The 20,658-nt window shown below is 35.6% G+C and overlaps 1 protein-coding gene across 1 annotated transcript; it reads right to left on the reverse strand.

Annotated features, from left to right (window-relative positions):
• Positions 1-863: 863 nt before the first annotated feature.
• Positions 864-20,658, reverse strand: LOC138309480 (protocadherin Fat 4-like). Its single transcript, XM_069250691.1, has 19 exons — positions 20,550-20,658; positions 19,846-19,929; positions 18,600-18,767; positions 17,065-17,143; positions 16,347-16,513; positions 15,538-15,708; positions 14,231-14,349; positions 9,809-9,971; positions 9,185-9,346; positions 8,822-8,959; positions 8,134-8,256; positions 6,671-6,859; positions 6,136-6,332; positions 5,535-5,742; positions 4,651-4,897; positions 3,478-3,849; positions 2,608-2,717; positions 1,630-1,702; positions 864-1,381 (listed from the first exon to the last, which is right to left on the reverse strand). The coding sequence occupies exons 1-19, from the start codon at positions 20,599-20,601 to the stop codon at positions 1,366-1,368; spliced, it is 2,838 nt and encodes a 945-aa protein (XP_069106792.1). The 5' UTR covers positions 20,602-20,658; the 3' UTR covers positions 864-1,365.

Genomic DNA, 20,658 nt, shown 5'->3' on the forward strand with positions numbered 1-20,658 from the left:
AATTTAAGATATATATTACATTCAAATTGTTTAATTGAACAATTAAACATACAGAAACAATATAGGCTAAATTTGATGTTCATTAACACTACTTGCGGAAGTTAGTGTTCCGATGTATGTATTCTTGTGCGGCAACCGACTGCGTTTACACATGTGTAAACGATTGCCCCGTTTGTAAGGTTATATAGCAAATGAAAAACGGAAATGTAAATATTAGTATTAAAAACCTTTTCTCATTATTCTTTTCAATATGTGATCTCAGATTTTTATCTTAGATTATTTTTATTTACTATAAGACTTTTTCATATTTGGATAGGTAGCTGAGAAATCGGAGCCGGTCTTTGTAACCAATAAAATTGTCTTCATGCTATATGACATTCTGACCAAACGTAGGCAGCCATATCGGATTTCTTCAGAATGCACTCAAGGGATCTTTCTCAAATTTCAATTATACGTTTCCCTCGATTGAAGTTGTGGGACCGATCTGACAACAAGATGGCCGACATAGTGGGCCGTCTTTAATTTTGACTATTTTCACTATTTCTCAAAAACTACCAGAAGGATCTTTCTGGCATTTCATTTACAGGTTCCTCTTGGTAACCTGTTGTATCACATTCATGGGTCGATTTGAAAACATAGCAGTTGATAGGTATGTTTAATGGGGAGCACCTACAGGGATCTCTTGATTTCAACATCTGTATAATAGTTCTTTGTATATGTTAATGGAGGTATTCTTAGAAGGCACTTTCTCTTTTGTGTGTTATTATATTTTCAAAGCATTTTGATTTAATTTGATAATTTCCGCAACAAACAAAAAAACATAATACACAGTTTGTCGAAAAATCATTTTTAATACACATGGTTTTCGATTCGTACTTCTTTTATGACAGATACCCATACACTTAGTAAGTTAAGTTAATATTCCAGTCTTAAATGTTTTAAAAAACCGAAGGCTGTGTATGAGACAACTGATGAACAGGTAGTTTGATGTACATCAACAGAATTGATTATCGGTTCACTAGTACTGTGGTTAACTGTGTGGTTTGGAAGTTAGGCGTCACTCTCTCTGTCGTTTCTGCAGGTCAGTGATTAGTCAGGTTTTCAATTTTGCTATGGCATATTTCAGGGGTGGATGATATAACGACAGTGATATTAACCCCTGCAGTATCGAGGATGCCTTAACGTAGAAGCGTGACTTTAGGAATAAAAGCATAATTTGTAACAAGATCAACATCCCGCAGAATAAAAGAATAAGCGTTTCACTATACTTGTCTTTGATATCGACAACAAAAAAACTAAGAAGTTATCGAAAAAAGAACCAAAAATTCCATCGTCTTCTGTATCTTTGGCTCCGGGTCATCACCTCTATCGATGCTCTACACTGCAATAAATTGAATTTAGGTATTATTAATAATCCATAAGATTTGCTAAATCCAATTTATAAGCAAAGACGATAAACTGTTCTATATATGACTGTGGTTGGTTTTCATATGTCTAGTTTATGTTTCTATTTCTTACCATTAGTACTGAATAGTCTGAAATATTACTATAAATTTATAATCTAGCAAAATACCAAGCTAATTTAGATGGATCCAGATTATTTACTGTTTATATGTAAAAACAACTTACGCTTTGTTACCAAAGTCAGCATGAGACCACGTGTTCCATTCATATTTCCCGTCATTATTTCCTAATTGACGAACTAGATAGAGAAGAAAATTATATTTCTACAAATGTTGATAAAAAAGTTCAGAACATCCAACAAATGCAAACTGGTGATCGGGAGTGAAGTGATTAAGCCACTCGCATTTCATCTAGCCGACCGTGGTTCTATCCCCGATAAAGACAAGAAACGGTCAGAGGTTATTTATTTGATCATATATATCAGGTTTTCTCCTGGCACTTCGGTTTCCTTCCACCCTAAGACCCCTCGCGCGCTTTCATCCGGGCCATCAAAAATGTATAGGTTGTATAATTTGTTTCGCAAATTAAAAATGAAATGATAAAAAAGGCCAGACCGCATCGACTATCAGTGTCAATTAAAGCTACACATCACCATTCCCCCAGAAGTAATAATGTGGAGTTAGGGTGTAGGGTGTCACCAAATAATTAAATAGTGAACTTTAACTAGTGAAAATAATCCCTCCTCGGAAGTTTCGTAGATCCCACTAAGTGGATGATCATTATTGTTCTGTGGAATACCTTCCATAGTTCGGGATATTAGATACACACTTGCATAGCCTTTTATTGTTAACAATTTACTTAAAGAATTGGTTTTAGCTCGAAACGAGTTTAACATAATCGCTTTTGATACTGTTAAAGTGGAATTATTTAATATATCCTACGAATATGTCAGGAAGCGGAATTTTCGACCTAATACTAAATTCAAAATTTTTAATTATTAGATTATAGATACAAATTGCGAAAATTATCACATCGCCAAAAAAATTGAAACTGAAAAAGCGAATATATCCACACGCGAAAGAATCCAAGTTAGAGTAAAATTATAGTAAACAACTGTGAAGGGTATAAACAGGGGCTATGAGGACAATAGTTATAACGTTTGTTATCCATATCTATAACCTTTTCCTGTCAATGAATTCTTACCCCTGGTTTCTTTACATTTTCGTGGCTTTGATTTTAACTTCTTTGGTTTCTTGGTCCTCGTAGCCATCTTGCTTCGTTCTGGCCATTTACAATTTAACGACCTTCCTTTGCTTCAATAGATATATGTTTGAAAATGGAGAGGATTTTGAATTTTATTTCATATTTGTTTCGCAAGAGTCTTTTTACGTTAGTTTTCACTATTACAGATACAATAAAAACATCAGAAATGGCTTCTTTTTGTGAAAGCACACTATTAAACGCCAATTCAAAGTTGTAAGTGTCATTTATGGGCGAAAATATTACATCTTTTTTGTTTGTTTTTGTTTTTACTTCAGTTATCTATTGAAAACCATAAGTTACGATGAATTAGCTGTCAAGATCATCCAAAGGATATTGGTAAACAATTAATATGTCTTTAAAACATTCGTTACAACTCATAGTTTTATAGAAGTTCTTGTTTTTATGTTAGATATATATAGTCGAAAATTTAGCAGCATAAATCACTTTATCATAATTAACACTGTTAAAATGTTAAATGAAATCGTAGACCACTATTTGGCTTCATGTTCTGACCACATGTACTCATTTCACTACTTTGTAGACGTAAATATGACGATTTTTGTCCGTACTTCTAAAATCCATTTTGAGCTTTTATATGACATTGTCAAACTAAAACCTTTACATTGTAAGTATTGTAATTCTCCATATATTGATATTTGTTGGTGGTTAATAACTTATTGAAAACTTGATTCGTGAGTTTGAAAATTACGGCACATATAACTTTAATGCACAACTAAACGATTTTTTTTAGAGTTTTTGTTTTTACCGAATTGATATATAATTCAATACAAACGCAAAGTAAAAACTCACCAAAGGTTTCTCAGTTTGGCAAATGCCCCCGGATTCCGTATACATCTGTATACCATGTAACCAAGTAACGCCAGCATGGCGGCAAATAGGAGGATCGAAGGAATAAACCAACCCAGATTTTCAGGATCGTCAAGGAAATTAGAAATACTCCCACCGCTGCCACCAAAATTTGGAAACGCTACCGACGCGGCCGTGGCAGCTGTTGTGGAGGTCGTGGTGGTGGCGGCGGTTGTCGTGGTGACAGGGTCTGTTAGGATGACGTTGACAGTCGCGGTGTCAGTTAAGCCATTGTTATTGAGCGCTGTTAACGTCATTGTAAACGAATCACCGACGTTGTACGTTGTTGTGCTGAAGTTGACGTTATTGAAGACACTGAAGAGACAAAACGTTTTCTCAGGTTATGCAGAACATAGTGCCAGGAATTTGATAGTACTGGAATATATAAATGTATATCTCTTCAAGCGTAACTTATCTATAGCGCTGCGGAAGATACTGGATAGTAAACTGTTTTATTGTTTTGCCCGGGACAAAACCTAATGATTTTGTTTCTCTTGAGGATTTGATCTACTTTAATAAGCAAAGATGTAACCTAATGATTTTGTTTCTCTTGAGGATTTGATCTACTTTAATAAGCAAAGATGTAATTCCATATTTTACATGGATAAGCTATATCTATCTTATTAACAAAAAAAAACAGCTTTAGTCTTACACTGTAAAAAGAGAGTATAAGAAACAGATGATATTTTATTATTGATGAAATTCATAAGAACAGTAATTATGTTTTGCCCGAATACTTCAATATGTTTGAATGTATCTATCCGCCCGTATCTTTTAGTATAGTGGTAATGCTAATAGCTCGTTTATATTCCGTCTTTGTATATTACAGATTTAGCAGCCTTGCGGGTAGGTATCGATTGTTGATTCATTATTTGTGAGCGCAATTCAAGTCTTTTTCATCGAAAAGTATGATGTTATGCTCGCAAACACATGACGTCACAATCAATACCTACCCGCAAGGGATGATAACTCTGTAATATACAAATAAGGAATCCTAGTATTTTACAAATAAATTTCAAAATAAATATATCACATGCTGTTATATTAAATATAACTGAATGAAAATATATATGAGGAAAACAGAATTTTGATCCTCTAGTGAAGCTGTAGGTTTACCTGCAACAGTCTATCAGACCAAACAGTCCCGACCCCCCTGACAATGAATAAGTAGTGTCAGTGTGGGCTGTAAGCACGTCGGCGTCAGTCGAGGAGAAGGGACCGAACTGCGTTCCAGCCCCCGTGTTGATGGGGAGGAAGTGTGTATACGTGTCCTGGTCCAGTACCGGCGGATTATCATTCTCCTCATTGATGACAATATTTAAGTCTGCTGTCACGGTATGTCCTCCCAAGTCCGTAGCCGTCACTGTTTTAAACCAAAAATACTTATTATAAATACAAAACTATTGAAAAGCACGCAATTCATTCAACGTCTAAATCGTATTTTGGGAAACAAAATCTCAATGTATTATATTCTTTCACTTTATGTGTCTTGATATAGGAACAATTGGTTATAATCACATGACTTTATTCAAACCAATATCAACTGTTGAAAGAGGTTAAAATAAAGTATCGAAATACAAAATATTAGATATTGGATCATTCTATAGTATGTTTCAGTGAGTTAGCACGATAGAAGGTATTGATTGAACGCGTTCCCTCCTCGATCATCTACATTGACTGTTCATTTGATGTTAAAGTATTACTACCAAGGGTAGATAACTGAATAGTTACAGGCACATTTAGATTCTAAACTCTGCAATATCTTGGGTTCGGTCGAAACATGAAACACAACTCATGCGAATGGCGGTGACCTTACAACTAATTTTATTCTAAGAGAAAACCCGGAAACCGAATACTGAGTTTCGGACGTCATTCTAAATGCGAACAAGGCTAACGTTAAACATGTTGTAGTGAGAGTACAAACTGAACTAATACTATCAATGCACTACAAACTCTAAGACTGGAATAAGTTTTAGGGATCAGAATACAAATACACTCACCAACACAGGTCACAGTATCCGACGTCTGCTGGGTAGCGTCCAGGTCATACTCGGCTGCCTTGGTAACCCGGCCGGTGCTAGCGTCCATGGAGAACTGTCCCGTGTTAGCCCCACAGTCCATGGTCAGTGTCTGTGTATCACGTGTGTCGTCAGGGTCAATCACAGATGCGGCCAGAGTAGGACTGAGGTCATTAAAGGTCGTAGTGGTCTAAACAAAGACAAGGACAATAAATGTCTCAGCATTTTTCTTTACAGCACAGTAAACACGCATTATAGTGCATTTATGGACATACGTAGTGCCATTATACTCACTCCACTGTTTCTGATGAATGTCATATAGTAGGAGTTTTGAAATCCAAAATAATAAAAAAATATTTCATAATCTTTCCCTACAACTACAAACCGCTAAATGTTAAAGAAGCATTTGAGTTGGGACTAGTGAATACATGAAGTTTGGGTTTTATAAATTTGAGTGAGTAACGTTTCAGACCCTTTTTGCACTTACAATAAGTATAATGATATAATCAAAAACAAGGAAACTACAATAATGAAATGAAATAAAAATAAAACAAGATAGAGTAAGAAAAGAACATATTCGAACCTCTAACCCAGAAATCTGGTATGTAGTTTGAGTGAATCCTGTCTGTTGTTCATTAACATCCGTGACTTCCAGTGTAAAATACTTGGTGACAGAATCCTCACGTTTATCGTTTGCTGTCACGGCCACATTAAAGGAAGTTGTTCCCTTGGCTAGCAACTCCTCGTAGTCAATGACTTGTGTAGGTTTAATCACACCGGCTTTTTACAGTAATTAAGACAGAAATTTGTCATTACGATGTAGTAATTTTACCTAGCGGAGGGGAAGTAAGGTCACGATAACTTTTAATTGTATCAAAGCAAAGCAGTTCAAATAAATAAAGAACTCGTAAAATTCAGGACAACCATCATTGGAATTACAATCGACATTGCTTGTAAAAAAACTTTAGAGAAAGTTAATTGCATATTGCCAAAATATGATGCAATTGAAACAATACAGAGCAGTTATAAGCAATAAAGCCAAAACTCATTTAAAAGGAAATGCAAAGCTAATCGATGCAACTTGGCTTGTAAATAACAGTTTGTTAAGTTAAACATACTTCCGCTGATGATCTCGAAGTAGTTGGCACCGTCCCCTGGAGAGAAGACCGCGGAGAATGTGTGTGTATCCCCGGTGTTTCCGTCTGTTGCAGCCGTGTCCAGTACTGTTGTTGTTACAGGGGAATTCTCGGGTATCGTCAAGGTAAGGCCGACAGGGATGTTACTGATCACGGGGATGGCGTTTATATCTGGAGGCGAAATTAATGTGTATAAATACTATTGAGGATAGATACTGTCAAAGTGTAAGGAGGGTCGGGGGAAAATGAGGAGGAGGACGATGTAAGAAAAGAGGAGTAGGAGGACGAGGAAAGAGAGGAGGAAAAGAGGAGGATGCCGAGGAGAGAGGAGGAGCAAGATGAGGAGCAAGATGAGGAGGAGATCTAGAGGATGAGAACAAAATAAGAATAAAAGGGTATGTAATGAAGAGAGGAGATAAACGTCAACAAGAAAAAGTGATGTAAACAAGACCAAGAAGGTGAGGTTGTGGTTGTTGCTAGATGATGATGGTGGTGGTGGTGAGGAGGAAGAGGTTGTTATTTAGTTTGATTTTAATAATTTAACGTCCTATTAACAGTCATTTAAGGACGTGCCAGATTTGTTGATGGAGGAAAGCCGGAGTTTCCTGAGAAATCGAACCCAAAGGTGGAGGTCTTGTTTTTATATATCGGGATATCTTAACCACTCGGCCACTCCGGCCCCTCAAACGGAGGATGGGGGTAGCAGGAGACAAATAAGGCCATGGGAAGAAGACAAAGGTAAGGATACGAGGAGATAAACTTCACCAACAACTGATGATGATGATGACGATAAAAATAATGATGATGATGATGATGATGATGATGATGATGATGATAAAATAATAATGATGATGATGATGATGATAAAAATGATGATAATGATGATAAAAGTAATGATGATGATGATGATGATGATGATAAAAATGATGATGATGATGATGATGATGATAAAAATGATGATGATGATGATGATGATGATAACGGTGATGATGATAAAAATAATAATGATGATGATGATGACAATGATGATGATGATGATGATGATGGTGATGATGATGTTGTTGTTGATGATGATAAGGATGGTGGTGATGTTGATTATGATGATGTTGATGATGTTGATGATGATGATGATGATGATGATGATGATGATGTTGATGATGATGAGGAGGATGGTGGTGATGTTGATGGTGATGATGATGATGATGATGATGATGATGATGATGATGATGATGATGATGATGATGTTGATGATGATGATGAGGATGATGATGATAAGGATGGTGGTGATGTTGATGATTATGATGAGGATGGTGGTGATGTTGATGATTATGATGATGTTGATAATGATGATGTTGTTGATGATGATGAGGAGGATGGTGGTGAACAGGATATGGAGGAAGGAGGAACAGGAACAGAAGCAGGAGTGTAAAATAAATTATACGTACTAGTTAGCGTCAGAGACAAGGTTTCCGGTCCAACTAAAGAGTACCCGTCGTTTACCCAAACATTGACGTCATAAGCAGGTACCTTGTGTGTGTTTAAGTCTTCAGTGGCAATGATCTGACCAGCTGTTGAAGAAAGTGATCAAGCTTTATTAGGTTAATAAAATGTGGCGTCAATATTGGTACAATGTACATGTAAATTGTTTACAAACATAGAAGTATAAGTTCGATTTCTAAGCGTGTGAAATATTTTCAGAAAGTTTTATTCAGAATATTTATTCCGAAATGTGTAAGGGACAAACAGAGGTTGTAAACGCTAAACGGTCAGATACAATCACATAAACGTCTCAGTTGTGTATTTCATGCAAGTGCAGGTCAACTATTAAGTAGACATACAGGGATCGTTGTTTCTTGTTCAGAACCTCAATCAGACCTTCTCCAACCTCCAAATCGAGGTTTTGCAAATCGTAACAGATAAAAGGAAGAAAGTCAAAGAGAACTTTTCTTTCATAAAATTAATTTAGATAATGAGGTCATAAGGCCATAGAAAATGAAATATACAATTGGTTGTTTGAATTTCCGCGTGAATATGAATATACCTTGGATTGTTTATGTAATCCATTATCATCTTATTTATATATAGCGAAAAGTACATATTTTTAAAAGATGAACAGAGAAGAAATAATCTTACAGCTGAGGATCTGGAAAGGACAGTTGACTGGGACACATGTCATGGTATAGACCAGATTAGTAGAGTCACTATCCACTCCTGTGATGGCGAATATCTCAGTAGTGGCAGGAGTTGTTAGTGTATCCACTGTACCGGTATCTACAACAACGCATACTCACATTAACATAGATCTTCAGGGCTCAGCAAGCATCGTTCTATCGTAGGTTATTTGCTTCTAATTTATGGGTTCCATAGAAACATATCAGTTGGAGAAGGGCTTGCTATATGGTATATTAAAGATGACTCAAAAATTCTTATTTACTTTATTTGCAATATCCGTTTCTTAGAATTTTTTTATTGTTAAAAGGAATAGTGTATACATACTTGGCAGATTGGTCATAGACGGGGCTGCACTTTCTACAATACTAACAACAATGTCCTTGGTAGAGGACAAACCAAGGTCATCTGTGCAAGTGATAGTTAGTGTATACTGGTTCTGTGTGTCGTAGTTTAGATTGGCTCCTCCGTTCAGGAATAAAGCGTACGCTGAGGAGAAAGTGCTAAATAATGACATACATGGACAGCAAGGTCTATAAAACATTCTATTATAGATGTACTCAAATAAAAAAGTAAGATGTCACTACCGCAGACGAAACACTTCGTATTAAAACAACTTATTGTTCAATATTATACATTAATTGATAAAACTATTACACAAAAAATGAAAAGAAAAAGCTCCCTTTTTCTTTTATTTTCTTTCGTATTTTAATAAAATATCGTTTTGAGGTCCATATATTTCATACATCAGCGTTCGTTTTACTGAAGATATTCCAAATTCATTTTGGGACTCCTTCTTTTTCTATGACACCATTACGCCGTTGTCTCTGCCAATCAGAAGCGACCTTCCAAATGGTGAACCAACCCTTCACGGGAAGTATTTTTAAGCCTACGAAAATGCTCGTTATATAGATAAAACTGAATTATTCTGTAATAACAGTAAATACCAACTTGTACTTCCAGATGATCTTGGCTGGACGTTAAAGGGAGCACTTCCGGTGTAGGTGCACGTGTACGACTGTACGTCTGTGACTGTGAAGTCAGTCATGTGTGTCTGGACTGTGACGTCCTCTCGTATACTGTCTGCCGTTACCATGGCGGTGACATCCGGGGCCTGTATCAGAATATTTTAAAATTTTAGAAAGAAGAAAAAGATAAAATAAATAAACCATTGTCCAAGCTGAAACCTAATATGAATCATGCACGGCATGGGAAGAGCGAAGCTCTACTTCAGTACTTGTTTATTTTCTTTTCTATATCAACTAGAAGGCATAATTTAAAAATAAAATGACGTACTTTAAAGTAGACCCATAGAAGTATATGATATCATAATTTTCTAGCATAATAAAACTTTTATTTTTTTTTCTGTTTCCATGCTCCATGCAGTGCCACAGGCCTGGGTTGCCGCGTATGCGAATCCTATGATTTCGCGCCATTTGGTGACATGATGTGACGTTTTGATTCCTTGTGCTCATATTCGCTTGGTGGATATTTTGACTGCATTCCATAGCTGTTAATTTTCAAAAGTTATTATTATTATTTAAAAACAGATAAAAAAAACCTCCAGTTAATGCATTTGCAATAGTTAAAAATATTTACTGCGGAGAGCAGTAGCGAAGCAACGCACAAATCGAAAGTACGATCTACGAAAGTAGCCATTGATCTCAGTATGTAATTTTGCCTATGTATATGTTACCGGAACAGAGCTTCGGTTTTCGACGCGCTTCGCTCTTATTAAATCAGATCTGAGCAATATGGATTAAAGATAATATGAATCTTGCACGGCATGGGAAGAGCGAAGCTCTACTGATGTTTATTTTATTTTCTATTTCAAGTAGAAGAAATAATTTAAAAACAAAAGGACGTACTTTAAAGCCGCATAATCCGTATCTTTCAGGGTCCGTAAAACAAACAATGACAAAATAGGGTGTAATAGCCCTAAAAAGTTATGAACTTTCCCCAAATTACAAGTCTAGAAAATTATAAGGTCCAAAGATATAAATATGCAAAAGTTTATTTTAAACTTATATGCGGTCCGACAGAAAGTCAAAAGTTACCGCCTCCAAAGCTTAGAAATGCTACTTTGCGCATGTCCGGAAATAAAAGTTGCAGTGAAAGCTCACCGGCTTATAATCAACTGCTGATTCGAAGTGAAGAAGGAGAACATTGAAACTAAAAAATATTGTGAACTGCTGAGAATATTAAATGGAGACAAATTCGAGCTATGACAACAACTATGATTTGTGAATGATTTACCAAAACCATATAAACGGACTTCTCTTTGTCTCTATAAGGTGAGTGGGGCCCGAAGGGGTAACAGTTATATTGGAACTGGTACCATAGTAAAATAGAGATTAGAAACCAGGAAAAGTACTGATAAATTGGGGAACATATAACAGATTTAATCTCGGATTACAGAAGCATAGATAGAGTCGTATTATACGTATTTCCCTTATTAGCTAGTAAAGGATGATAGCATTTTTCAGTGTTATGTACGATGTAGCTACTGTTACAGCGTCAGGAGTGTAATATATATTTTCCAATATGTATTTGTGTATATATGTGTATGCAGTGATATATATCCTTTTACTGTATGCTATGAATATAGCCACTTTCAAACTTACTTCATCAGTGCCCATGTGTGCATTGAGTAAGATGTTAGGTTTTTTAGACTTACAGTCACTTAGTCACGTACTCGTTATCCTATCTGCTGGTCTTAATTATATAAAATTCATACCAATACATCACAAGTGGTGTTTACAATATGTATATATGTTATGCCCAATACATTTAGGCTACATAAATTGTGGCACTAGTAGTCTAGTACTATTATCATTATTCTTCACATGAAAATGCCTAGACCCCTGTAATTCAAGAAATGACTCAGTAGTATCTAGTGAGGTTTGATTTTGATAAACATGTGTCCAAAAGATGTGTAATTGTTATAAATTTGTGTTTGAAAGAAAACAATTGGAACTAGTTTGTTTTACATGTAGGCTTACACTGCTCTCCGTGCTTATTTTACTTGATTTATTATTATATTTCATTCGGACCTTTATAAAACAAAATGGTTATCCAAGGCAAGTCAAATATCGTCTGAGATATTTATTTAAAAAAGTATCACCAGAGATTTACATGTAGATAACCATTTTTGTCTCTATCTAGTACGATGTATCTTGTTTCATTTCATTATTCATTAATACCATTATGTATATATCTAGTACATTTTTGTACAATTAAACATCTAGTCTAGTACGATGAATGGTATCGCAACACGTATTTTATACGAAGTTTAAATACCGTCCCACAAAAATCCCTCCAATGGCCCCCGGAAATTAGGCAAAGCATAGTCAACCGATCGCCGTATTGTAAACACTCAAAATGACCGAATGGAAGTGTTGTGTGCACGACGATAATGTATATTTATTGTTCTGGAGGACTCTTTAACTTCATCACACAACAAAACATCCACTTGTTCATGATAAGTAACAAGTTCTTCCATAGAAGTCCCTGCTAACATTCCCTGCTAACATGAACGACACACTTTTGACTGGGCACGCCATTTCGTTTGGTCTGGAAAGTCACGTGATCGTCTAAGCATTGAAAATGTCACGGTATGCATTCAAACACTCTGGATATCGAACTTTTAATCATTAATTTCTTTTGAACTCGGGACTTTTTTGGTGTGTAATTAGGGGAAAATTAATAACTTTTCATAATAATATGTACCCTAATTTTCTTTTGTTGATTTACGGACCCTGAAAGATACGGATTATGCGGCTTTAAGCAATAGAAGTATGTGATATAATAATTGTCTAGCATAAACAGAACTCAAAGATTAGGATTTCTCTGTGTCTATGCAAGGCCTGAAGTGCCGCGTATGCGAATCCTATGATTTCGCGCCATTTGTTGACGTGAAGTGACGTCATGATTCCTTGTGCTCATCTTCGCTTGGTGGATATTTTGACTGCATTCCATAGCTTTTAATTTTAAAAGGTATCATTATAATCATTTTAAAAAAAAGTAACAATAAATGTTTTATTAATCCCGTTATGCATTTGCACTAGTTAAATATATCTACTGGGGAGAGCACTACCGGAGCAACGCACAGCTGGAACAGGTTAAACCGGAAGTACGAAAAACTTTTAGCCATCCATGCATGCAGGTCATTGATCTCAATATATACTTTTGCTTACGTACATGTTACCGGAACAGAGCTTCGCTCTTAACATGAATTGAAAGCAAGGCCTCAGAAGAGCGCAGCTACATGTAAGAAATGTACATGTAAATATAGTTAGGATTATAACCTCAGAACGAGATTAAAACTATTTAAACTTGTAGTCCGATCATTGAGTTTTATTAAATGCTATTCTTCAACAATATATTGATAGATATTTTGTATATAGAAAGATATTGACAGCCGTCATATATAGGTCAGAAAGACTTTCAATCTTGTTTTTCTCAAAGGCGGAAAACTTGGTAACATTCCATGTATCAAAGATGCGCGGGAATATGTGCCGTTATCTTTGGCACCAAAGACGTTCTGACGTCAGGGCTGACGGTACCGAGCGCTTGACATAGAGCATATCATTTTGACCAGTACTTTTATTATGCCGTTCTTGTCTTTGTGTAGTTATCTAAAACTACTTACAGTAATTTCAAAGTGTATCCTGATGATAAGTTTTGCCTACAGAGAAAATTTAAAATCTCAAAATTAAAACATGGCTGCCTGCATGGAAGCGCAAGACTTTTCCCGCGGGACACGATTTCAAAGTCCAAGGGGTACTGGAATATATTGGAATCACACACGTGTTATGGTAAGTAGAGCTTACATCTACCACACATACATTTTGCTGTATTTGGCACTGACAGAAAACAACTGTATGTTAGCATTTCTGCACGTGCGATTCGACTGTCCTACTTCCGAACGAAAATATATACTGTATTTTTGCTCTCGAGTCGGAAAGAAAAGTGGTGAGCCACGTTTGTCTTTCTTAACACTCCCAAAATATAGCCAGTTTATATTTTAAGACACTGACCACGTATTCTCTCAATATATGAGGGTCCCTATGCGGTTTGATTTCAATTTGGTAATTAGTGCACGTTTTGAGCTTAAAGCGTCCCGTGAAATGAAAACCGGTTGGACAAGACGCTTGGCTTTTATACCCATTGATTCTTAATGTTTGTGACGGTATATTTACATTTCTAAGGGCGTCACATGAGCTAACGTGTAAGCGATTTCGTACTTATAGTAAAGATGACGTCGCGTTTACTTATGATTATAATTACGTCATACATAGTGATGATGACGTCACATGTACTTATGACTATAATTACGTCATACATAATGATGATGACGTCATATGTACTTACAGTGTTGGTGATCTCCACGGTGAGTGTTCCGGTCCCCTCGTTACCACACTGGTCAGTAACAGTGAAGCTGAGAGGGTAGGTACCCACTGTCCACTGGCCAGTCTGAGGCTGGACCTGGTCTGTCAGGAGAGATAATTGGATTTTTCATTTTCTATCTAGGCCTAATCAATAAAATATCAAATTAAAGCAGTCTGGCGCCTAAGTCTGAGAAATGCAATTTTGTATAATACTTGTAAATTACTCAAACAAATTATTTTTAGCAAGGAACGAATGATTTGTGTTCTCATATCAATAGATATCCTTTGGACGGCCGTAACGTATTTATGCGTAATTATTCATTTGCCCCATTTCATGCACCCTTCTGGAGCCCCACTGAGACCGTTGAAAACTAAATACTAGTTTTTTGAAAAGGAGATGTTCATTCCTATATAGCATGTCAATATCGATTCGGTCATTGCATTAGTGACGTTACAAATCACCTTTGAACATGCCCAAATAAGTCAAAAATTGAGGTCTGAAATCCGGATTTTAGTGTGTGCCCGGAAACCTGTCGTTGTGAGCTTAATTATCAAGATACAGACATGCAGATGGTCTTAAACGATAGAAGAGATATCAAAGTAATAGAAAATAGAGAGAAAGGGAAAAGGAAGGGGAAAATAGCACCGATTTCAAAAAAAAAAAAAAAAAAAAAACAAGTCCCACGCGCAGGTTTCTGCCTCCCATGACCCGTGCGTGGTGACCTTTAGGGGACTTCCGGTGACTGTTTTTGCTTGTTTGTAGTGTGTACTGTTTGTTATCATCGTGAAAATGGCATCAAACCGAAATCTAGATGCAAACTGCTTTCATAGATGGCATTTGTAATAACCTACTATCAAAATTGAGTCAAGTTCGAATCCTGCCGGCCGTCGAAAGGATATACAGAAAAACTCAAAATCGGCTAGAAACTTATTTTTGTTTCATAAAATGTGTCTGCACAATGGTTTATTATGATTTCGACTCGAAAACCGGGAGATTTTCCATATTCCGGACATCACTATATCAACCAGAAAATACAATACTACGGCATTAAGATGTTACTTTAAAAACCAAAGTAGCATCATCTGAAATAATTTTGAAAAATAACAGTTTTTTTTCTACGATTACCAAAATTGCTGACGAACATATAAATTATCCCATAAACTAAAACACAGAAATACATGAGAACCTTTTTGGATAAATGATGCACCAGTATTTATTGTACATGTTTTGGTATCAATTGTGTTTGTGAGGAATGTAAATATCAGGAAATATTTACGGCAAATACATACAAGTTGTGCTGCTGAATTGAAACTCGGTTGATGTTGTAGTCATGGCAACGGTGAGCACGGTATCCTGGGGATCGGCGTCACTGAAGGTCAAGGTCAACAGCGTGGTGGGTGGCGTGTCTGTGTCCAGGTACGTCAGGGTCTGGTCAAGGTTTGTAAAGGTCGGGACGGAATCTATAAAGTAAGCAACATTAAAGGCACACTACGTTTACGAAACAGATTTTAATTTCAAAATTATAATTTATCATTTATCTTTATTACTACACTTATCATCACTTCATGCACAATTTTAAACCGATAAATTAAATAAATTAGGTGTTTTATTTCCATAACGTGTAAGTGACTGAAGTTTCCCTGTGTCGTCCTAAATACTGACTATCACTGCGCCAAACGGCAAAACAGCGAAATGAAAATGGACGTTTGATGTTATAGCTGTTTTCAATTAACGTGAATGTTTTGGTTTGGAAACATAATTATTATATTCTTTTGATATATCTTATTATAAAAGTATCATTTAATATTGGATCTAATATAATTGTAGAACATTTCTGTCTAATTTGATAGTATGTAATGTATACATTTTGTAATTTCTTTCTGTATATACAAATTACATTATATCGTTTAAAATGGTTACTGTAACTTAAAGATAAAATAATATTACAAATAAGCCCATTGCATCATATTGTTGTGAATCTAACGTCATATATTTACTGAAAATCGGTCTCATTATTGTGTATGAATGAATAAATGAATGAATAAATAAATAAATAAATACATTTGTAAATAGAATTGTAAGATCGTGTAACCCTTACTGGCAGTGGTCTGAGCATTGATACCATATGTCCTTAAGTTGAGTGACGCCGCCCCTCCCCAGTTCACACTAGATCCAACAGAGGGCGCTGCCATACTTAATTGTTTGTTTCCGGATGCCTCTCCGGCTCCGCCATTGTATGATATCATATCATTTCCGGACAAGTACCTGCAACTCGAGGACAGCATTCAAATAACATAACACAATGGAGGACTTCAAAAGATTATTCCGTCCCTCTAAAATTCTTTTTGTTTTGCTCGTTGTCGGCATGCTTCAGTGAAGTACACTATAAGAACGGGTCAAGTGTTCCACGACTACAAGGAAACAATACATCAATATACCGCAGCCCTCCTAAATAAACAGACCGCAACATGCACACTACATACATGTGCATGGGGTCGTCCTAAAATGATTATGTTTATAAATGTTTATATATATAGGAAACCTAATAAACCAATGAGCCAGAGTCTAGTCATAGTCACCTAAAGTACAAACCAAACTAAACATATTCAGTGGTGCCATGGATAAGTGCCCTGGTCTATAAGCAGACCAACCTTGGTATCTGATAGGATGTCATCATTCAAGTAAGATATTGGATACCTGAGTATTGCAATTCACAAAAATACGCAATGTTCATGTAATGTTAAGAGTGATGCCATAAAAATAGAATAAAATATCCACCATCTGATGACGTCATTGAAATAGAATACAATACTCACCATCCGATGACGTCATTTGCCATCACTGTGATTTGGGACCCAGCGCTCACAGTTAGAGTCTGCTCTGCCAGTTGATCAGCTGTACCATTGTCAAACAGAAACCAGAAACATGGGAATCACTACCAATATATAGTAATAACTATTTCAGGACAGAAACCAAAAACATGGGAATCACTACCAATATATAGTAATAACTATTTCAGGACAGAAACCAAAAACATGGGAATCACTACCAATATATAGTAATAACTATTTCAGGACAGAAACCAAAAACATGGGAATCACTACCAATATATAGTAATAACTATTTCAGGACAGAAACCAAAAACATGGGAATCACTACCAATATATAGTAATAACTATTTCAGGACAGAAACCAAAAACATGGGAATCACTACCAATATATAGTAATAACTATTTCAGGAAAGACTCCAGGAACATAACTACACACAGTGTACAATAATAGCAATTAACTTTATAAGATTTCTTGTTTAATAATGGAAGCCATCTTTAGAAACCCACGAATCACGGCTCTATAGTTTGTGACACAATAGAGCGGTGATTCGTGGGTTTTCGACGATAGTGGACATATGCTGATGCCTTTCATGATAGCCTTACTAGATAAGCATCATTGATAGTCAATTTAGAATATATATTTTTTTAAAGATGCTCCACCGCTGACAAATGACATTCTTTCACTATCAAAAACACGAGCAGGGGATTAAGTATTTTTCTTCAGTTACAAAAGTTACTTACTTTACACCATTACCACCATTGAAAAGTTTGAGCTTCTAATTTCACTTCAAGTTAAAGTTACAAAAAATAATTAATTGCATCCCGAAAAAAATTCCGTGGCACTATATCCTATATGGAATTAAGTACTAATTGCGCATGCACCAAAGGCAAAATAAATTATTTTATAATATTTTTTGTGTTAATTAGACATACATATACACGATTAAACACCAATCATTGTTCAAGTGGTTAATATAATTTATGCTCTGTCGGCGGTGGAGCATCTGTAAGAAAAGGATGTGTTTGAACGGGTACATGATTTTAGTTAGATTAAGGCCAATCAGAGCGACTAGGAAAAGAGACTAATATTTTTCACAAATACACACGATATAAAGCCTGCTTTTTACTTGACTGAAAACACTAATCAGTTGTCAATTTATTTATTGCATTATAGGGAAAATTCACAGATTTAGTAAAAGACTTCTATCATTGCCTGATCATATGCAACTAAGATCCACTCCAGTTAACCCTGTACATTCAGCACAGAGAAAATGACCACAGCGACTATTTTTGTACTGAACGAAGACCCCCAATAACATCACTTTCTTTGAGTCCCTAATGAATAATGCTAACACATTCTGACTTTATATAAAGACAACTTGGCTATAAATGCAATATGTTGTCTTTGGACATGGATGGTCTATATATAAACAGCTATGTGATGTTAGTTTAAATGTTCCTAGCCGAAATAACTTCCTAAATATCTGGTTTAAGCAGTCCTCTGGCCAACGAGTACATACCTGTATTAAACGTGAAGATATTCTCCCCCACCAGCTCGTATAGCGCGCCGTTTGGCCGCCATATTTGAAACCGAATCGTACCCAAAGCTCCAATGACAGTGTGCCATTGAGTAATCAATCCACAGCAGTCAAACGTGTACTTAGTATCCGTGGCTATGTACCCAATACCTGGAGCATATCAAATGATCATTAAACTGATTTGTTGTTATACAATAGTTTATCATGTTATTTTCTAGTTCAAGGTAGTTCCTGATGTCCGTGTAAAAGACAAATGAGGTATACCTCGATATTTTTACTATTTATACAGGAATTTTTTTTTGCGTCTTCATATGACAAAATGAATACTACAGGGTCGAGCAATTTTTAATAGTGGAAGATGAAGTAGGTGTTAATAAAAACATTAATCAAGTTCATATGAAGAATATGAAATTTCAGCTACAAATTACAAGTAATATGATCCACATTAAAATTTTAAACAATGCTAATCAATTAGCATATCTATTGCAAAGGTGATGAAAATATCAATATATATAAATGAGACTCAGTTTACATGAGTATGTAAATTCGGTATTAGCATATTACAGAGTTATCTGCCCATGCGGGCCGGTATCGATAATGACGTCAATTCTTTTAGCGAGTGTAACGTAATGCATTTAAGAGAAAAACGACGTTTCGCTCATAAACTAATCATCAATTTTTATTTGTTTTCATACTAATCCGACTTTCTGATTCAAAGATACTTTTTCTTCAAACTTCTATGAAGAATAATTCCGAGAATGGCGTCAGAAATCGATGTTATCATTACGGCACAATAGAGACGTCGACGTTGCGTATTGGTTTAGAAAATATAATCCACTGGAAAATCCATAAAATAGTACGTTTAAACACACATTTGTATTTTAAGTTATCAAGTATTCTGAAAAAATAATTATAAGAATTGATGTAACTTTTTTTTAAATTCATCGTTGTAAAAAATAAATTTCATTTGCGTATTCACACAGTTTGCAAACAAATTTTCTTTCATACCCCGATGAAGTTGAAAATAGTCACATCAATGGTTAAATGTGTCAGAATGGATACATACGCAGAGGAGGTGACAATAGTCACATCAATGCTTAAATGTGTCACCATGGATACATACGCAGAGAATGTAACGCGGTAATGTGTAAAGACGGAATACTATATACTTTGAGGTTCACTGAAATGTTAGTAATGGTGCAGAAGTTAGGTTACTGTAACCCCGTACCTGTTAAAGTCGTGTCCAGATTATCTTGGTAGCTGACGGGAGCAGCTTCTCCGACTGTCTTCGTTCCACACGATTGTGATGACGCTGGAATTACAATAATACTATTTAATCATTTCCTCATCAATGTGATTAATGTGGGTATTAAGTTGGTACCATACTAATATCTGACGATACCATTCACCAAAGATTTATAGGCGAGACATCTACGTCTTTGAATCCACGCATCGTCTATTAAATCTGGAATGTCGACATCATATTTATATATTTCAACAACTTTGGATATTTGAATAGTTGTCTCTTTTTTATGATTTTTCGTTACTAAGTTGTTTTTTTGAAATTCAATATTTTATATCAATGCTCTATTGCACTAATCGAATGAGGATAGAATACATGACTTGTTTCTGACCTTTAACCATGTGAAACACAGATGGTGGACTTCCTTCAATTAGAACATTGTGTACATTTTTTTACAATATCAAAATGTGTTACTACATAAATTTAGGCCCACATATCTTTTATTAAACCCTAGAGACTAAACAACATTAAGATGTCTCAATATTTCGTTTATTCACTCTGATTTACTTCATGAATCATGATAAAAATAACGATGTCTTATATGGTAGTATGCCTTCATATTTTGCATCTTAAATGATTTATTTTTATTATATAAATTTATAATTTATAAAATTTAAAAAATCACTCACCTTTATTGACTATAGTCAAACACAGTAAATATAGAAACACGCCAGCCTCCATCGTAAAGGTCAATAGTCGCCAATATCCACTAACGAGATATCTTCGGTGTTTACTTGA

The sequence above is a fragment of the Argopecten irradians genome, chromosome 15, assembly GCF_041381155.1.
Source record: "Argopecten irradians isolate NY chromosome 15, Ai_NY, whole genome shotgun sequence".
Lineage (NCBI taxonomy): Eukaryota > Metazoa > Mollusca > Bivalvia > Pectinida > Pectinidae > Argopecten > Argopecten irradians.